Source organism: Heterostelium album (assembly GCF_000004825.1).
Source record: "Heterostelium album PN500 unplaced genomic scaffold PPL_scaffold1, whole genome shotgun sequence".
Classification (NCBI taxonomy): domain Eukaryota; phylum Evosea; class Eumycetozoa; order Acytosteliales; family Acytosteliaceae; genus Heterostelium; species Heterostelium album.
In genome coordinates, this window is record NW_008805063.1 from 1,429,662 (window position 1) to 1,443,009 (window position 13,348).

Sequence of the window (13,348 nt, forward strand, 5' to 3'; positions counted from 1 at the left end):
TACTTTTATATTACGCATCTAATAATAATATTTTACTAAACAACTTTTAATAATCAATTCATACTAAATAATATCAATCAATCAATCAATTAAGCAAAACCCCAATCAAATTTCAATTAAACAAATTACGGATTAACAATCCAGTTTTGTAGAATGCATCAAAAAGTTTATTAATATGTTGTATTGTTGTTTTGTGGAGGTGTCAAATTGTTATTAATAGAACAAGGGAATAACAACAATCATTTAATTAAATCAACAATTATCAATCAAATGTTTCAAATCACAAACATATTTCCCACAAACATATACACTCACACTCTTGTTGAATAAAAATTAATTATACATGTCTTTTACCACCTTCTCTAGTTACCCCACCACATTAATAATAAATATATATTTGATAGATCGTCTGGATTTTTTTTTTCCTTTCTCATTCTTTTATAACATGTTTAGTTGATAATCCCGTTTATATATATTTAATTTTTATTTAAAGAGTCTGTCAATCCCACACACACTAAATTCACACACCACCAAACAACACACAACACACACACACAATCAATTATTTAATATAAAATGCAAACACACTCACAAAATTAAAACAAATAAAAAAGAGATAAAGAGACAACTTTAATCAACACTCTCTTTTCTACTTTCTCTTTTTATTCCCTCCCTATATCCACTTATACCTGCATATGTACATGTACAATTACTCAAACAAGTAACTATACATTTTCCTCACAAACACGCACAATATCCATAAGCCTATCTATATGTATCTTGTATTGCTTTTGATGATGATGATTGTGATGATGTGTTTAAATAAATAAATATAGAATTAAAATATCTATATAAATCCCCCATCACCACAAATTATCACCACACCTCATCACACACACACACCACACATCTTTCTATAATTAAACACAAGATATTACAGCTGGTATTTCAATTTTACTATCTTTTGTTCTTGAGGACAAACACAAAAACAATAACAATAATCATATTTTCAAAATTCTCATTATAGTTATTATTACAAGTTAACATTTTTTTTTATTTATAACACATTAATTTATATTTGTTATTCTTATGTTAATAATTATTAAAATAATTTAAATAATAATATCCATTCATATCCTATCTACTACAAATATTTAATTAAAATAAATATATTTTTAATAGATAGTAATATATAGTATAATATAACAATAATAATTACAATTATATTCTATTTCTTCAATTCCATTATACATATTTAATAATAACAATAATAAAATACAAAAAAAAGTTACTTTATTTTATTAATTAATAATTTATTTTACAAAATAGTTTAGTTTAGTTTAGTTTAGGTAGATTAGATTTAGTTTAGTTTATTTAGTAATAAACTTGTTATTAATAGTCATACAAACTTTATAAATAATAATATTTAAAATAGCAATTTGTAGTAATAATAGTCAGTCAGTCAAATTAATCAACAAAACCAAATAGAATCATTACAAAACAAAAAAAAAAAAAGTAAAAAGAGAAAGAGAGAGTACTTCATTTGAAGATAAAATCAAAAAATAATTTAAAAAATGAGTACTCCACTTAAATCATCATCAACAACATCTTCAACTATATCATCGTCACATTCTGGGTCATCGGAATCACTGTATGGTGCAGATGCAACTCAGCGAATCAATTTTTGGAAAGAAGAAGCTTCGAAATGGGAGAAACTAAGTATGAAGTATATGGCCGAGTCACAAGATCTTCGTACTAAATTAGATGATTTAAGGCAAAAATATAATGATTTGTAAGTCATACCAACAATCAATCAATCAATTAATTCATCATATTAATATTATTTCATAAACAGGTTAACAAGTACAGGGTCATCTCCATCAACAATAAATAATAATAATAGTTTAAATAATAATAATAATCATAGTCATAATAATAGTCATAATAATAATAATAGTTTAAGTGTTAATAATAGTAATTATAGTAATAGTAATAATATAAAAGGAAAGAATTCACCTTCATCTTATAATGTCAGTGTTAGTCCAATGATGATCAACGGCAGTGTTGGTAGTGCCGGCAGTTTCTCACAATTGACACTCGGAGGATCGCTCGATCTACAACCATCGTCACCACCAAACAAAAGTGGAAATGGTAATGTCAATATCAATAACAATAATAACAATAACAATGGCAGTAACAGCAGTAGCAGCAGTAGCAGTAGTAACAATAGTAAAGAAGGTGGAAATGGTGTTGGAAGTTACAGTGGATCGTCGGCACCAATTCCAGTCAGTAGTTCAAGCTTAGGAAATGGCAATGTATTTAGTAGTGGCAATGGTAATAGTTATAGTAGCAACGGTAATGGTAATGGTGTCAACATCGGTGTTGGTGGTGGAAGTAGCAGTAGCAATCTCGATCCAAATGGAATCTCCAACAATGAAAAGAAGAAAAAGAAGTGGAACCTCATTAAATTCCTTGACAAAGGTAAAGTCTCAAATGGAAGTAACAACAGCAGCAAAAAGGATCCAACTATAAGCAACGAAGGAGACGATCATATTTCAACTGGATTCACCTATGATGAACGTGGATTAAGTACTCATTATCATCATTTACCAAAGTAAGTTTAATTAGTCCTCAAACTTTCAATTGAACTTAAACTAATTTCTTTATTCTTCGAGATTACAAATTAAACCAATTAGACAAAAAACCAAGAGTTATGTTAAATTCTCTGGACCTGATTATCCACCTCATACAGAGGTCAATGTTGTTGCAGGTGGACCAAAGACATTGTATCAAGTTGCCTATGGTGATTCTATCCATGCTTTGTCAACTTCTACCTATCCCTATTCAAAGGGATCGGTCGGTAGAGATGGTGACCCAATTGCCGATCGTTATAATTGTGTTGTCTATGAGAATCGTTTGATCACATGTCTGGCAGATGGTTGCAATTGGGGTGTTCTTCCAAAGGAAGCAGCTCAGAAAGCTTCCGAGGCTTTCATCGAGCATGTCATCTCAAAGAATGACACAATGCACGACGTAAAGCAAGTCGGAAAGATCTTGTTTGGCGCATTTGAGAATGCCCATAACTCTATTATGAAAGGCAAGGGTGAATACTGGGAAGCTGGAACTACAACTTTGCTCGGTGGAATCCTGCTGGAGATCAACAAAGGTGACGACAAGTGGTCGCCAGAGTGGGAGTTTGTGCTGGCGTCTGTCGGTGATTGTAAAGCTTATCTCATCACCGAGGGAGAGATCACCGATATCACAGAGGGTAATCGTATCTCACTCGATCCAAAGGACTGTGGTGGTCGTCTAGGTCCACATCTCGAGGAGGGCAAACCCGATCTGAGAAACTTGAATATATTCTGTGCCAGTGTCAACTATGGTGACATCATTCTTCTTGTGACTGACGGTGTCTACGATAACCTTGACCCGCTCCACCTCGGAAAGACACCGGCCGACATGTCGCGAGAGTTCAATCTCTCCGGAGCAAAGTGGGCCGATGTCGATCTCTCCAAGGCTGCACAAGCCAAGACAGCATTCACCACTGCTTTCCTAGAGACAATGTTGGCTGGTTTGAAGACACCCGCCGAGATTTCACATCGTTTGATCAACCATTGTTGGGATACCACCATAACATCACGTGAATTCCTCGAGTCGAATCCAGGCAAACGTCTGCCAACCGACTACGAAACCTACCCAGGAAAGATGGATCACACTACATGTATCTGTTTCCGTGTTGGACACTTTGAGATTCTTGGCGACGACGCTGCCAGCACCAGCAGCGGAACCACCGCCAAGTCGTCGACCTCCAATTTGACACCTTCGCCAAGCATGACATCGTCGTCGCCGGGACAGTCGACCAACTCTCCATCGCCAACCTCTATAACTCCAAACTCGACTTCACCAACACTTCACTCACAGCTGTTACAACGCGAAATCTCCAACTCTGGTGGATCGCCTCAAAAGGACTGGGTCAAAACTACACCGTCCAACCACAAACAAATCATGAATACATCTGTCAACTCTACACTTCCAATTTCCTTTCTAAAGAAAGAACATTCATTTGAACATCAAAATCCACTTTTACCATCCGATTCATCACCTTCTACATCCTCTTCAACATTGATACCAAATGGTGCCGATGATAATAATAATAATAACAACAATAATAATAATAACAATAACAATTCTCCTCAATCTAGTCCTAGATCTCCATAGTCAAATAATAACAATATTTCAACATAAATCATATCCAATTTTGTATTTATCTTTTTTTTTTTAAAAAAATAAAATAAGAATATTAATATTATTACATCTACAGCAACAACAATAACAACAAATGTAAATAGATTTAATAATATTAATTATTTTATCCGACCAATTAAAAAAAATAATAATAAAAAAAAAAACAATTTATTTATTTGAATTTAATAACTCAAAAAAACAAGCTATTGCATCTTAAGATATATTTGCATATAATTTAATTATAATGATGATGATGATGATGAATGATCATTTAACCAATTTATTTAAATCCATATTATTGGTTAGTATTAATTTGTTTGCTTTGTTTATGATATCTGTTTGATCTACTAGTTGATTGATTGTCTTTGCTTGGTCTCTGTTGATCAATCGATCCAATTGTTTGTTTAGTTTAGGTATTAAAGCGATGAGGTGAAGTTTAGGAGGTTCCGAAGTGGATAGTGTTGCCATATCTGCCACTGTTGAAGAGGACGGTTGGAAATCACCTCTGACATTCTCGTAGAACAAAAGGAATGAGTTGTTGATGCTCTCACTGATAACCTGATAGAAATCCTTATCTTCAAATATATTCATCGCTTCGTTCAGCAGCAAGAACTCTTTGTCCTCGTCTGGCATCAAGTAGCGAGCAAGACAATTTCTATTGTTAATCGAAGCAAATACCTCTGGTTTCTCGAATCTATCTCTTATCTTTATAAATATTCTTAATAAATCTTCAAATCCTAAAAGTTGATCTAATTTATAACTATATTAAAATGATTAATAAAATTGTTAAGATTAATATTATTATTATTATCATTTCAACATGTTGTTAATTAATATTGATTCATACTCTTTCAAAACAATTGTAACTTGTTCATTGATTACATTTACAAATTCATCGAATCTCTTCTCGATGATATGTTTTGATATTGAAAAGAATTTGTTCTCTGTCTCTGTGCTGATTGGCCGCTTTGTGGTTTCGGTGTCTTCACTGACCGATTGTCTAACGATTCTCTCGAGATAGCAATATCTACCGACCAAATTGATCTGTACACGAATGAATAATAATAATAAAGGCATTAAATATAATGTTGATGTTATCTTTGTTACAACTACAAATGGTAAATAGATTTAAAAATAAGGATGGAGTAAAGTAAAGTAAAGTTAATAATAAACATTGGTGTGAATCCACTAATTAATTATCTATGAATAATTACTTGATATCTTTAGCTTGTCAGTTAGATCTTGTTTTATCTCTGGAGTGGAAGCCGAACGAATCTCACTGATAGTTGGTGTAATAACAGTCTTATTTAGATTGTCTTCAAGATTCTTTGTTATAAAAAGTATGGTTGTTTGATCACATGTTGCTTGTGTATTCTTAAAAAATGTTGTTATTCTATCAACGATTATTATAATATATATATTAGTCGATTGTTACATATATATATATATATATATATATTATATATATATATAAAGCAAAGTTGTTTAATTTTCTTAGAGATAAAGAATACATACCGTTCATCAGCTAATTTTATTTGTGATTCATAGTGTGTTCGATTTGTTTTGTAGTAGAGATAGCCAACACTGCCACCAAGCGATACCAAGAGTAGCTGTAGTTTATGATTGAATATATATGCAGGTGTACTGGTGACAGCCGAGGAATGTGATCGTAGATATGTAATCCAAGAGATCACTCTACTACGATTATCAGACGACTGTGTTGTGGAGGTGGTTGGAGGTGGAGGCAGTAACAACTCCTTTGGCTGATAGTCTGTTATCCATGAAAATCTTAATTTATAATATATATTAAAAGCAGAATCTTGAATTGTATTGAATATCGACATTATCTATCTATTTCTTTCTGCTACTCAAACAAAACAAAAATCAGATCAGCATTAATTTGAATTTTGGTTTTTTTTTTTCCACAAACCCAAAAAATTAAATTCTCAATGCACATTGTATGGTATTCATGAATAATAAACAAATATATTTATACGTATGTTTATTTTTCTCTTTTTTTGATTTATTTATTATTTAGAGAAATTTAAGATATTTATTGGATGATTATTACAACAATATGGTAAGTTAATAACTTTTTCTATTTTTTTAAGAGAATAAATCAAATAGATATATCCCGTTCAATGTTTTCCGAAAAACAATTAATTGTTCGGTCTTTTCATGATCTACTTTAAACCAAAATAATTTGAGTGGATTAAAAATAATAATAATGATTTAATTTTTTTACTTTTTTTGATTTTATTTTTGCATAATTAAAATTTTAATCTCGATTGCTTAAATTTTTGATTTAGGTTTTGAAATTTTAAGTTTTTTTGTTTTTTTTTTTTTTTTTTCATTGTTTATAAATTGGGTATGTTCACAATACAGTATTGATATCAGTTTTTTTTATTAATCAATAGTTATACTATTATTATTTATATCAATATTTCTAATTTATAAAAAATAAATAATTAATAATCTATCATACTAATTTCTAACAATGCAGAATAGAAACACTGGCAATAGTGGTCAGGTTTTAAACTTTCTTGAAATCCACCAAGATGAACAACAAGACTCACCACTTCTAGTGCTTGCCACCAACCTTCCTCCAAACACCCAAATCTCTGCATTTGAAAGACATGTTGCAAATTTCTCTGGTATTCAGGCCAGAGATACCAAGGCCGTTGCACAAGGTTTCGAGTTTGTTGTAGACTCTAATGCAGACTATCAATGTTTGACTGAAGCTCCTATCACCTATGCTAATATGATCGTATGTTTATCATCATCATCATCACCACATCATCATCATAACTAATGTTTATCTTTGATTGTTTTCTTTTTCTTTATCTTATTTTTTTTCTAGATACATTTCTCAAAGGTTAGAGAATTAAAGACTGGATCTTCAAAGCTTATTTTGAATGGTCTCCTACCTAATTCAGATATCCAAACGATTAAAGATTGTTTTTCCACTACTTACAATGTAAATGTTATCAACATCACTAGACCGAATGAAAGCACCGCAGAGGTAACATTAAGCCATGAGCACTGTAGTCATGTACTTCGATCCAACTCAACTTTCCGTGTAATGAGAAAGACAGTTTCCATCTCAGTGGCCAACTCGTTCAACTATATCATTTCGAAGTCTGACGATAGCCAACCGTTGAATCCAGACGATCTCATCCGATATCTCGCTAGCACCATGGATGTCAAAGTGTCGTCGGTCAAGACCAACAATGACAAGAGTGTAGCTTGGCTTAATGTCGTCAGTGACACCGAGGAGTTCAACGCCATTCTCCGTGAGGACGGCTATAGAATGATGTTCAATAACGTCTATCATACTATATTCCCAGCTTCGAGCCAAACCATTCTATTCAGCTCATCACATGCTCTCACACAAGAAACTCTTGTTGAATTCCTCAGCCAGTGTAGTTTCCAAACAAACAACCATCTCATCTTCCATGGTGGTATGTCTGGTGCCATTACTCCAGCATCCGAGGAAATCAGAAACCAACTACTTCAATTAAGATCACTTGAAAGACCAAATAATAACAACAACAACATCAACAATAACAACAATAATAATAACAACAACAATAACAATAATAATAATTCACAACACCAATCATCACCACCAAAAACATCACCAAATCAATCAAATGTAAATAATCAAGAATATAACGGTTATCCAAATTTACCAAATATGGAACCATTTAATGTAACACCCACCAAACAACCAATTGTAAATAATCAAACATCATCAACAACAACACGAGTTCAACAAGATCAACATATGAATGACATTGAAGTCGAGGAGTTAAAGTCAGGTTATGTAACATTCAGACTTACCGACCATTGCCCGACTATTGATGACTTGCTCATTGTTTTGAAAAAAGCAAGAATAGTTCCTTTGTCTCATCCTGTAGTCTTGGGTCCAGTTGCAATCGTCGAGCTGGAACATAGATTGATTGATCCACTCATTTTCAAATACAATGAATCCGGTCGTGATTTCTTAATTGACATCAAAGGTAAAGTGGTAAGTTAAATTCATTGATATAATGTCTATTGAAAATATAATTTGCTAATTAAACCATTATAGATAAGAATAAATCATTTCACAGGTGATTTACCGGAATGGGCTGTTTACCTTCTGCCATTGAAGCCAGTATCCGATGCCTCAGAGTTGAGTGCCATCAGCTATTTGAAACACGCCAAGTGTGTCCAACATGGTAACTTTTATAAAGTGTCTATGCCGACCTCTGACGAGAAAGATGTACTTTTGGATATTAAATTGCTCATTACCGACACCAATAAGTATTGGGTGTATGAAAACCATCAAACATGTCAGATTCGCTCCAACCGTAAAGAAATCTCCAAAGTTCAATACGAATTCTTGAAGAAAATCAAATGTGACTTGCAAGATCTACTATTGAAAGATCAAATTGATTTCCAAATAGAAGACGATTCACAGACATGCTATATGGTCTTTACCTCGCCAAACCCGATGGATTCAGGACTGAGAAAGCTGAGCCAGTTCTTGGATGACAAATACAAAGCCGAGAAAGAAGAGGTCACATGTCTAGAATCAAAGCTCGTTTTGTACGTAGTCAAGGATATGTTCATGGGAAAACAATCTACCTATGACGTTTTGAAACTTGGTAATAGTATTGGTGAGGAGCAATTGAGCATCCATATGTATGGTCCAATCGCTGAAATCAACTCGATCTCTAAGGAATTGTCCAACTCATCCTGCCAATCATTCGAGTTGAATTCAGCCAGTCAAACCGTATTACACAAGGAGAGGCAATCTCTCAGAAACAACGAGAAGCAACTACAACGCATTCAAAGTTAAAATACTCATTGTGTGGGAAATTTGGTTGTTGCCTTTGGTAATTCAGATTCAATCGAGAAGATGTTCAAGTTTGTCGAGAAAATTTTGAATCGTCAAGATTCCAAACAGTTATACATCACCAATATTGAAATGAATTTCTACAAAAAACTCATCAAAACCAACCAAGACAAGCCAGACTATCAATGTTTCAGAGATTGCAATATCAATTTCCAACAAACATTAGATCAGAAAATTTGTTTGTCGATTAGTGGTGAAGAGTCAAAAGTCAGACAGGTAACCTGTAAACTCGATGAAATTAAATCGCAGATCAATCTGGTTCTTACCGTCACCAAGAGATTTTCAAGGGAATCTTCAAACTACTTTGACGAGTACCTATCGAAGTACTTTGATGACAGCACCAACATCACATATCTATATCAACAAAGCGATTATTCTGAATTCCGTCAATTCACAATCAGTCTCTACTGTCATCCAAAGCTCGAGTATGACATAAAGTTGATCAATGATTTCCAAAATATGAAGGAAGGTGAAACATATGAAATCATAGCAACTCATTCTCAATACAATCACGTTAAAATGAATCTTAAACATGATGCCAAGATGATTGGATATCTCCCACATGGATCTATCGCAGTCTATGGATTATTGCAAACATCGATAGAGTCACTGGTTGCCAAGATCCATACTCTTCTTGAATCCTCGGAAACATCAAAGACCATCCCAATCTACCAGAGTAGCAAGCTCCAATATGAACATCTCTTGTTTGACAACATGAAGCGAAATTCACTACAGACAGAGTTTGACGTACAAATCGATTACTCACAGACTAACGTCATTATTAGAGGAAATACCAAGAATGTCGAGCACTGTATCGATCAGCTCAAAAACAGAGTACAAGATATCTCCTACAAGGAATTCCAAGTCTCACAATACATTGAGAAAGACTTTAGTTTCCAAGATTTTTTGAAAAGCCTCAAGAAGCAGTATGATGTTTCTGTTGTTCCAAACTCTCCTGTCTACTCTGTTTTTGGTTCTAAATCAATCAATTGGGAAGAGATCGACCGAAAATTCAAAGAATTGGAACCAGTTATTCGTATATTCCCAGATCAAGGCCAAGTCGACAATCTTCAACTCCAAGACAACTTTGGATTGATTTCAATCGAATATCGACCAGAGAAGAACTATTTCATAGTTGGAAGAAATCAAAAGCAAGTTCAAGATGTCATTACGAAATTAAACGAATTGATTATGAACAGAGAAACAAAGAGCATCAAGATCGACTTTCAATCGAAGGTATTGTTGCACTTTACCAAAAAGAGCAATATTCAACAGACATTTTCAGCTAAATTCCCTGGAGTTCAACTTAGTTTCAGAGATATGGCAGTTGGATTGTGTGGACCAAAACATCTTTTAACGAATGCTAGAAGCGAGTTGATCAAACAAATCAATGATCTACAGAAAGCATTGGTATCCAAGAGAACTACTCACTCACTTCCACCCAAGGTTGCACGTGACGTACTCAAGCTTGACTTTTGCGTTAACTTCAACGAGGATAATGGTGTTTGGATATCAGATGATAATGAACAGTGCGAGTTCAATCCTCCAAATGACGATCCAAACAATAATGTTCAATCTTATTCTCCAAGAGTAGATAATGTAAACAGCAACAATCACAATACCAATTACAACAAGAAGCCAAGTGTCCAGACCATGCTTTCAAATCTCAGAGTTCACAAGACTGAGTTTAATGTTGAAAAGGTTGACATTCTCACTTGTGGTACTGAAACTATTGTTAATGCTGCCAATGACGCCCTTTATCATGCTGGTGGTATAGCCGGTGCCATCTCAAAAGCAGCTGGACCAGCATTCCAAAAGGAATGTACAGACTATGTAAATAACAATGGTAATCTCAATGTAGGAACCTCACATGAATCATCTTCCTATGGTCTACAGAAATTCGGTATCAAGAGTGTAATTCATACAGTTGCCCCGATGTGGTACAACCATTCTCCAGATCAAGTAAAAGCACTTCTCAAATCTTGTGTTCAATCTGCTTTGACCATCGCAACAAAGAAAGGATACAAGAGTATCTCAATTCCAGTGATTGGCTCGGGTGTCTATTGTATCCCGAAAGATGTTGCTACTGATGCCATTGTAAGTGCAGCAACTGAATACATCCACGATGTTAACTCCAAGTACTTCTCAAGTATCAGAGGATCTACTTCCTTGCGACAAATCAAACTAATCGACATCGATGACGGCTGTGTGTACAACCTAAAAGTCAGTCTCATGAAGTACAGTAACATCAAGTCCAACAACAACAATAATAATAATAATTATAATAATTACTCTGACGACGTAATATTTGATTATAATGATGAAGAGACAATGAATGAAGTCAATTTCAGAAATAATCTCAAAATCAATCAACCAGAAATTTTCAAAGTTGGATACCAGGTATGTTTTTAACACTTTTTTTAACTTACAGAAAAATTACATTTTCTAACATATAATTATATTTTTACTTGGAGTGGAAATGGAGAGAGAATGATGGAAGTTATAAGAATTTCGATCCGGATCAGAATTATCAGATTGAAATTGGATATCTTCAAAAACAAAAAAAGATGACTGTAGTTGGTGACCTCAATGGAGTTTCAAATGGTGGACAGTATGAAATTGATTTCGAAAAGATGACCGAACTCAATTTGAAGTACAAAACCAATCCTCGTCCAATTAGACGTGAGAAAATGGAAATTGAAATTGTTGGAACATGGTACTTTATCAACTCGACTGGTCAGAGAGTAGAGATCATTGATAAAGAAGGTCAAATTCAGATGGCTTGCAATCGTTCAATGAGCATCAGGGTTGATAACTATAAGATAAGTTTCCCAGATTCCACGGTTGAAGTTTTTGCAAATAATGCGTCAGTCGGAAAGTTCCCACTCAAATCATCCTATGAGCAATCGTTTGAAAGTTATGTTGCTTCCAACACAACAAACAGCAGTTCACCAACGAACCGTCCCAATCAACCAAACCCAACTCCAGCTCCAACCCCATCAACCCCACCAGGAAAGACAGAAGATATGGTAAATGTTGTACTCTGGTCTCCAAGTCACAACCCAAATGTATCAAGGGATAAAATGATAAACTCTATCAAAGAACAGCTATATCATCACCATACTATCAATCTCTCTGTTAAGGGTCTACTTGAACAGCATAAAGATAAGGTCTTGAAAGCAATCAAATCAAACTTTTGTGAATTAAAAAACCAAGGACTAAATTCGATCGATATCTATGGACCAAACGTGTACACTTCAAGCGTTGAAAATCAAATCCTTTTAATACAATCACTAAACAGTGGTGTTCAAATGGTATATCCTTGGGATACCACCAGTAAAGTAGACAGACTCAAAGATATTCCACTTACATCGGAGGAAGGTAAACTGGTCAATGGATATTTTACAAAGACACTGTCAGCTCCCGCCAAGATTGAAAAGATCGAGAAAGTTCAAAACAATGAGAGTTGGTCTAGATATTTCGACAATGCGCTGTCCATCAGTAGGAGATTGGATCCATCTCAAACAATTCATGGTAATACATTGAACAAATATGAGATGTACCTGTTCCACGGCACTAGAAAACTTAAACCCTCAGAAATCTATAATGATGCTCATGCTTTCGATATGAGATTCTCTGCCCAAGGAATGTGGGGCAAATCCACATACTTCGCCGTGAACGCGTCTTATTCTGGTGGAAATTATCCATATGACCTAGGAAACGGCAAATTCCAAATGTTCTTGGCACGTGTAATGATCGGTGATTCTGTATACCAAGCACCCAATACATCAATCCAACGTCCTCCTCCGAAACCAAAAAACCCAAATGATGACACTGTTATTTGTTATGACAGTATCAATGGTGATACCAATGGAAGCAAAGTTTACATGATCTATGACATCAATAGAGCTTATCCATCTTATTTGATTACTTTTACTAAATAAATAAATTTTTCATAAACATTTGTGTTATCTCCGAGAATCAAAATTGTTTTCTTATTGTTATTAATTTTATTCTAATCCTCTATTTAAAATTTGTTCAAGCATAGTATGATGAAATATCTTAGCAATCAAGTTTCCGTTGTCTGTTCGTTCACATTCACCATATATTATATAATATCATCCAACTTTCTAATATTTTCTTGTCCTGCCATTTAACAAATAATTGTAGATCGTTTTGATAGTCTTTGGAATCAAGATT

At 33.9% G+C, this 13,348-nt stretch overlaps 4 protein-coding genes across 4 annotated transcripts; 3 read left to right on the forward strand and 1 right to left on the reverse strand.

The window, feature by feature from the left end:
• Window positions 1-1,574: 1,574 nt before the first annotated feature.
• On the forward strand, window positions 1,575-4,218 carry PPL_00619 (PP2C family serine/threonine-protein phosphatase; the record flags this gene model as incomplete). Its single annotated transcript, XM_020571643.1, has 3 exons — window positions 1,575-1,792; window positions 1,856-2,614; window positions 2,676-4,218. The coding sequence occupies 3 exons, from the start codon at window positions 1,575-1,577 to the stop codon at window positions 4,216-4,218; spliced, it is 2,520 nt and encodes an 839-aa protein (XP_020438917.1).
• Window positions 4,219-4,512: 294 nt separating this feature from the next.
• pex3 (peroxisomal biogenesis factor 3) lies at window positions 4,513-6,089 on the reverse strand (the record flags this gene model as incomplete). The annotated part of the gene is made up of 4 exons (XM_020571644.1): window positions 4,513-5,005; window positions 5,093-5,354; window positions 5,460-5,638; window positions 5,761-6,089. The coding sequence occupies 4 exons, from the start codon at window positions 6,087-6,089 to the stop codon at window positions 4,513-4,515; spliced, it is 1,263 nt and encodes a 420-aa protein (XP_020438918.1).
• A 653-nt stretch (window positions 6,090-6,742) lies between these two features.
• PPL_00621 (uncharacterized protein) lies at window positions 6,743-9,091 on the forward strand (the record flags this gene model as incomplete). Its single annotated transcript, XM_020571645.1, has 3 exons — window positions 6,743-7,012; window positions 7,106-8,275; window positions 8,339-9,091. 3 exons carry the CDS (start codon window positions 6,743-6,745, stop codon window positions 9,089-9,091), a joined length of 2,193 nt encoding a protein of 730 aa, XP_020438919.1.
• Window positions 9,092-9,220: 129 nt separating this feature from the next.
• On the forward strand, window positions 9,221-13,092 carry PPL_00622 (U box domain-containing protein; the record flags this gene model as incomplete). The annotated part of the gene is made up of 2 exons (XM_020571646.1): window positions 9,221-11,548; window positions 11,623-13,092. The coding sequence occupies 2 exons, from the start codon at window positions 9,221-9,223 to the stop codon at window positions 13,090-13,092; spliced, it is 3,798 nt and encodes a 1,265-aa protein (XP_020438920.1).
• Between the last annotated feature and the right edge of the window lie 256 nt (window positions 13,093-13,348).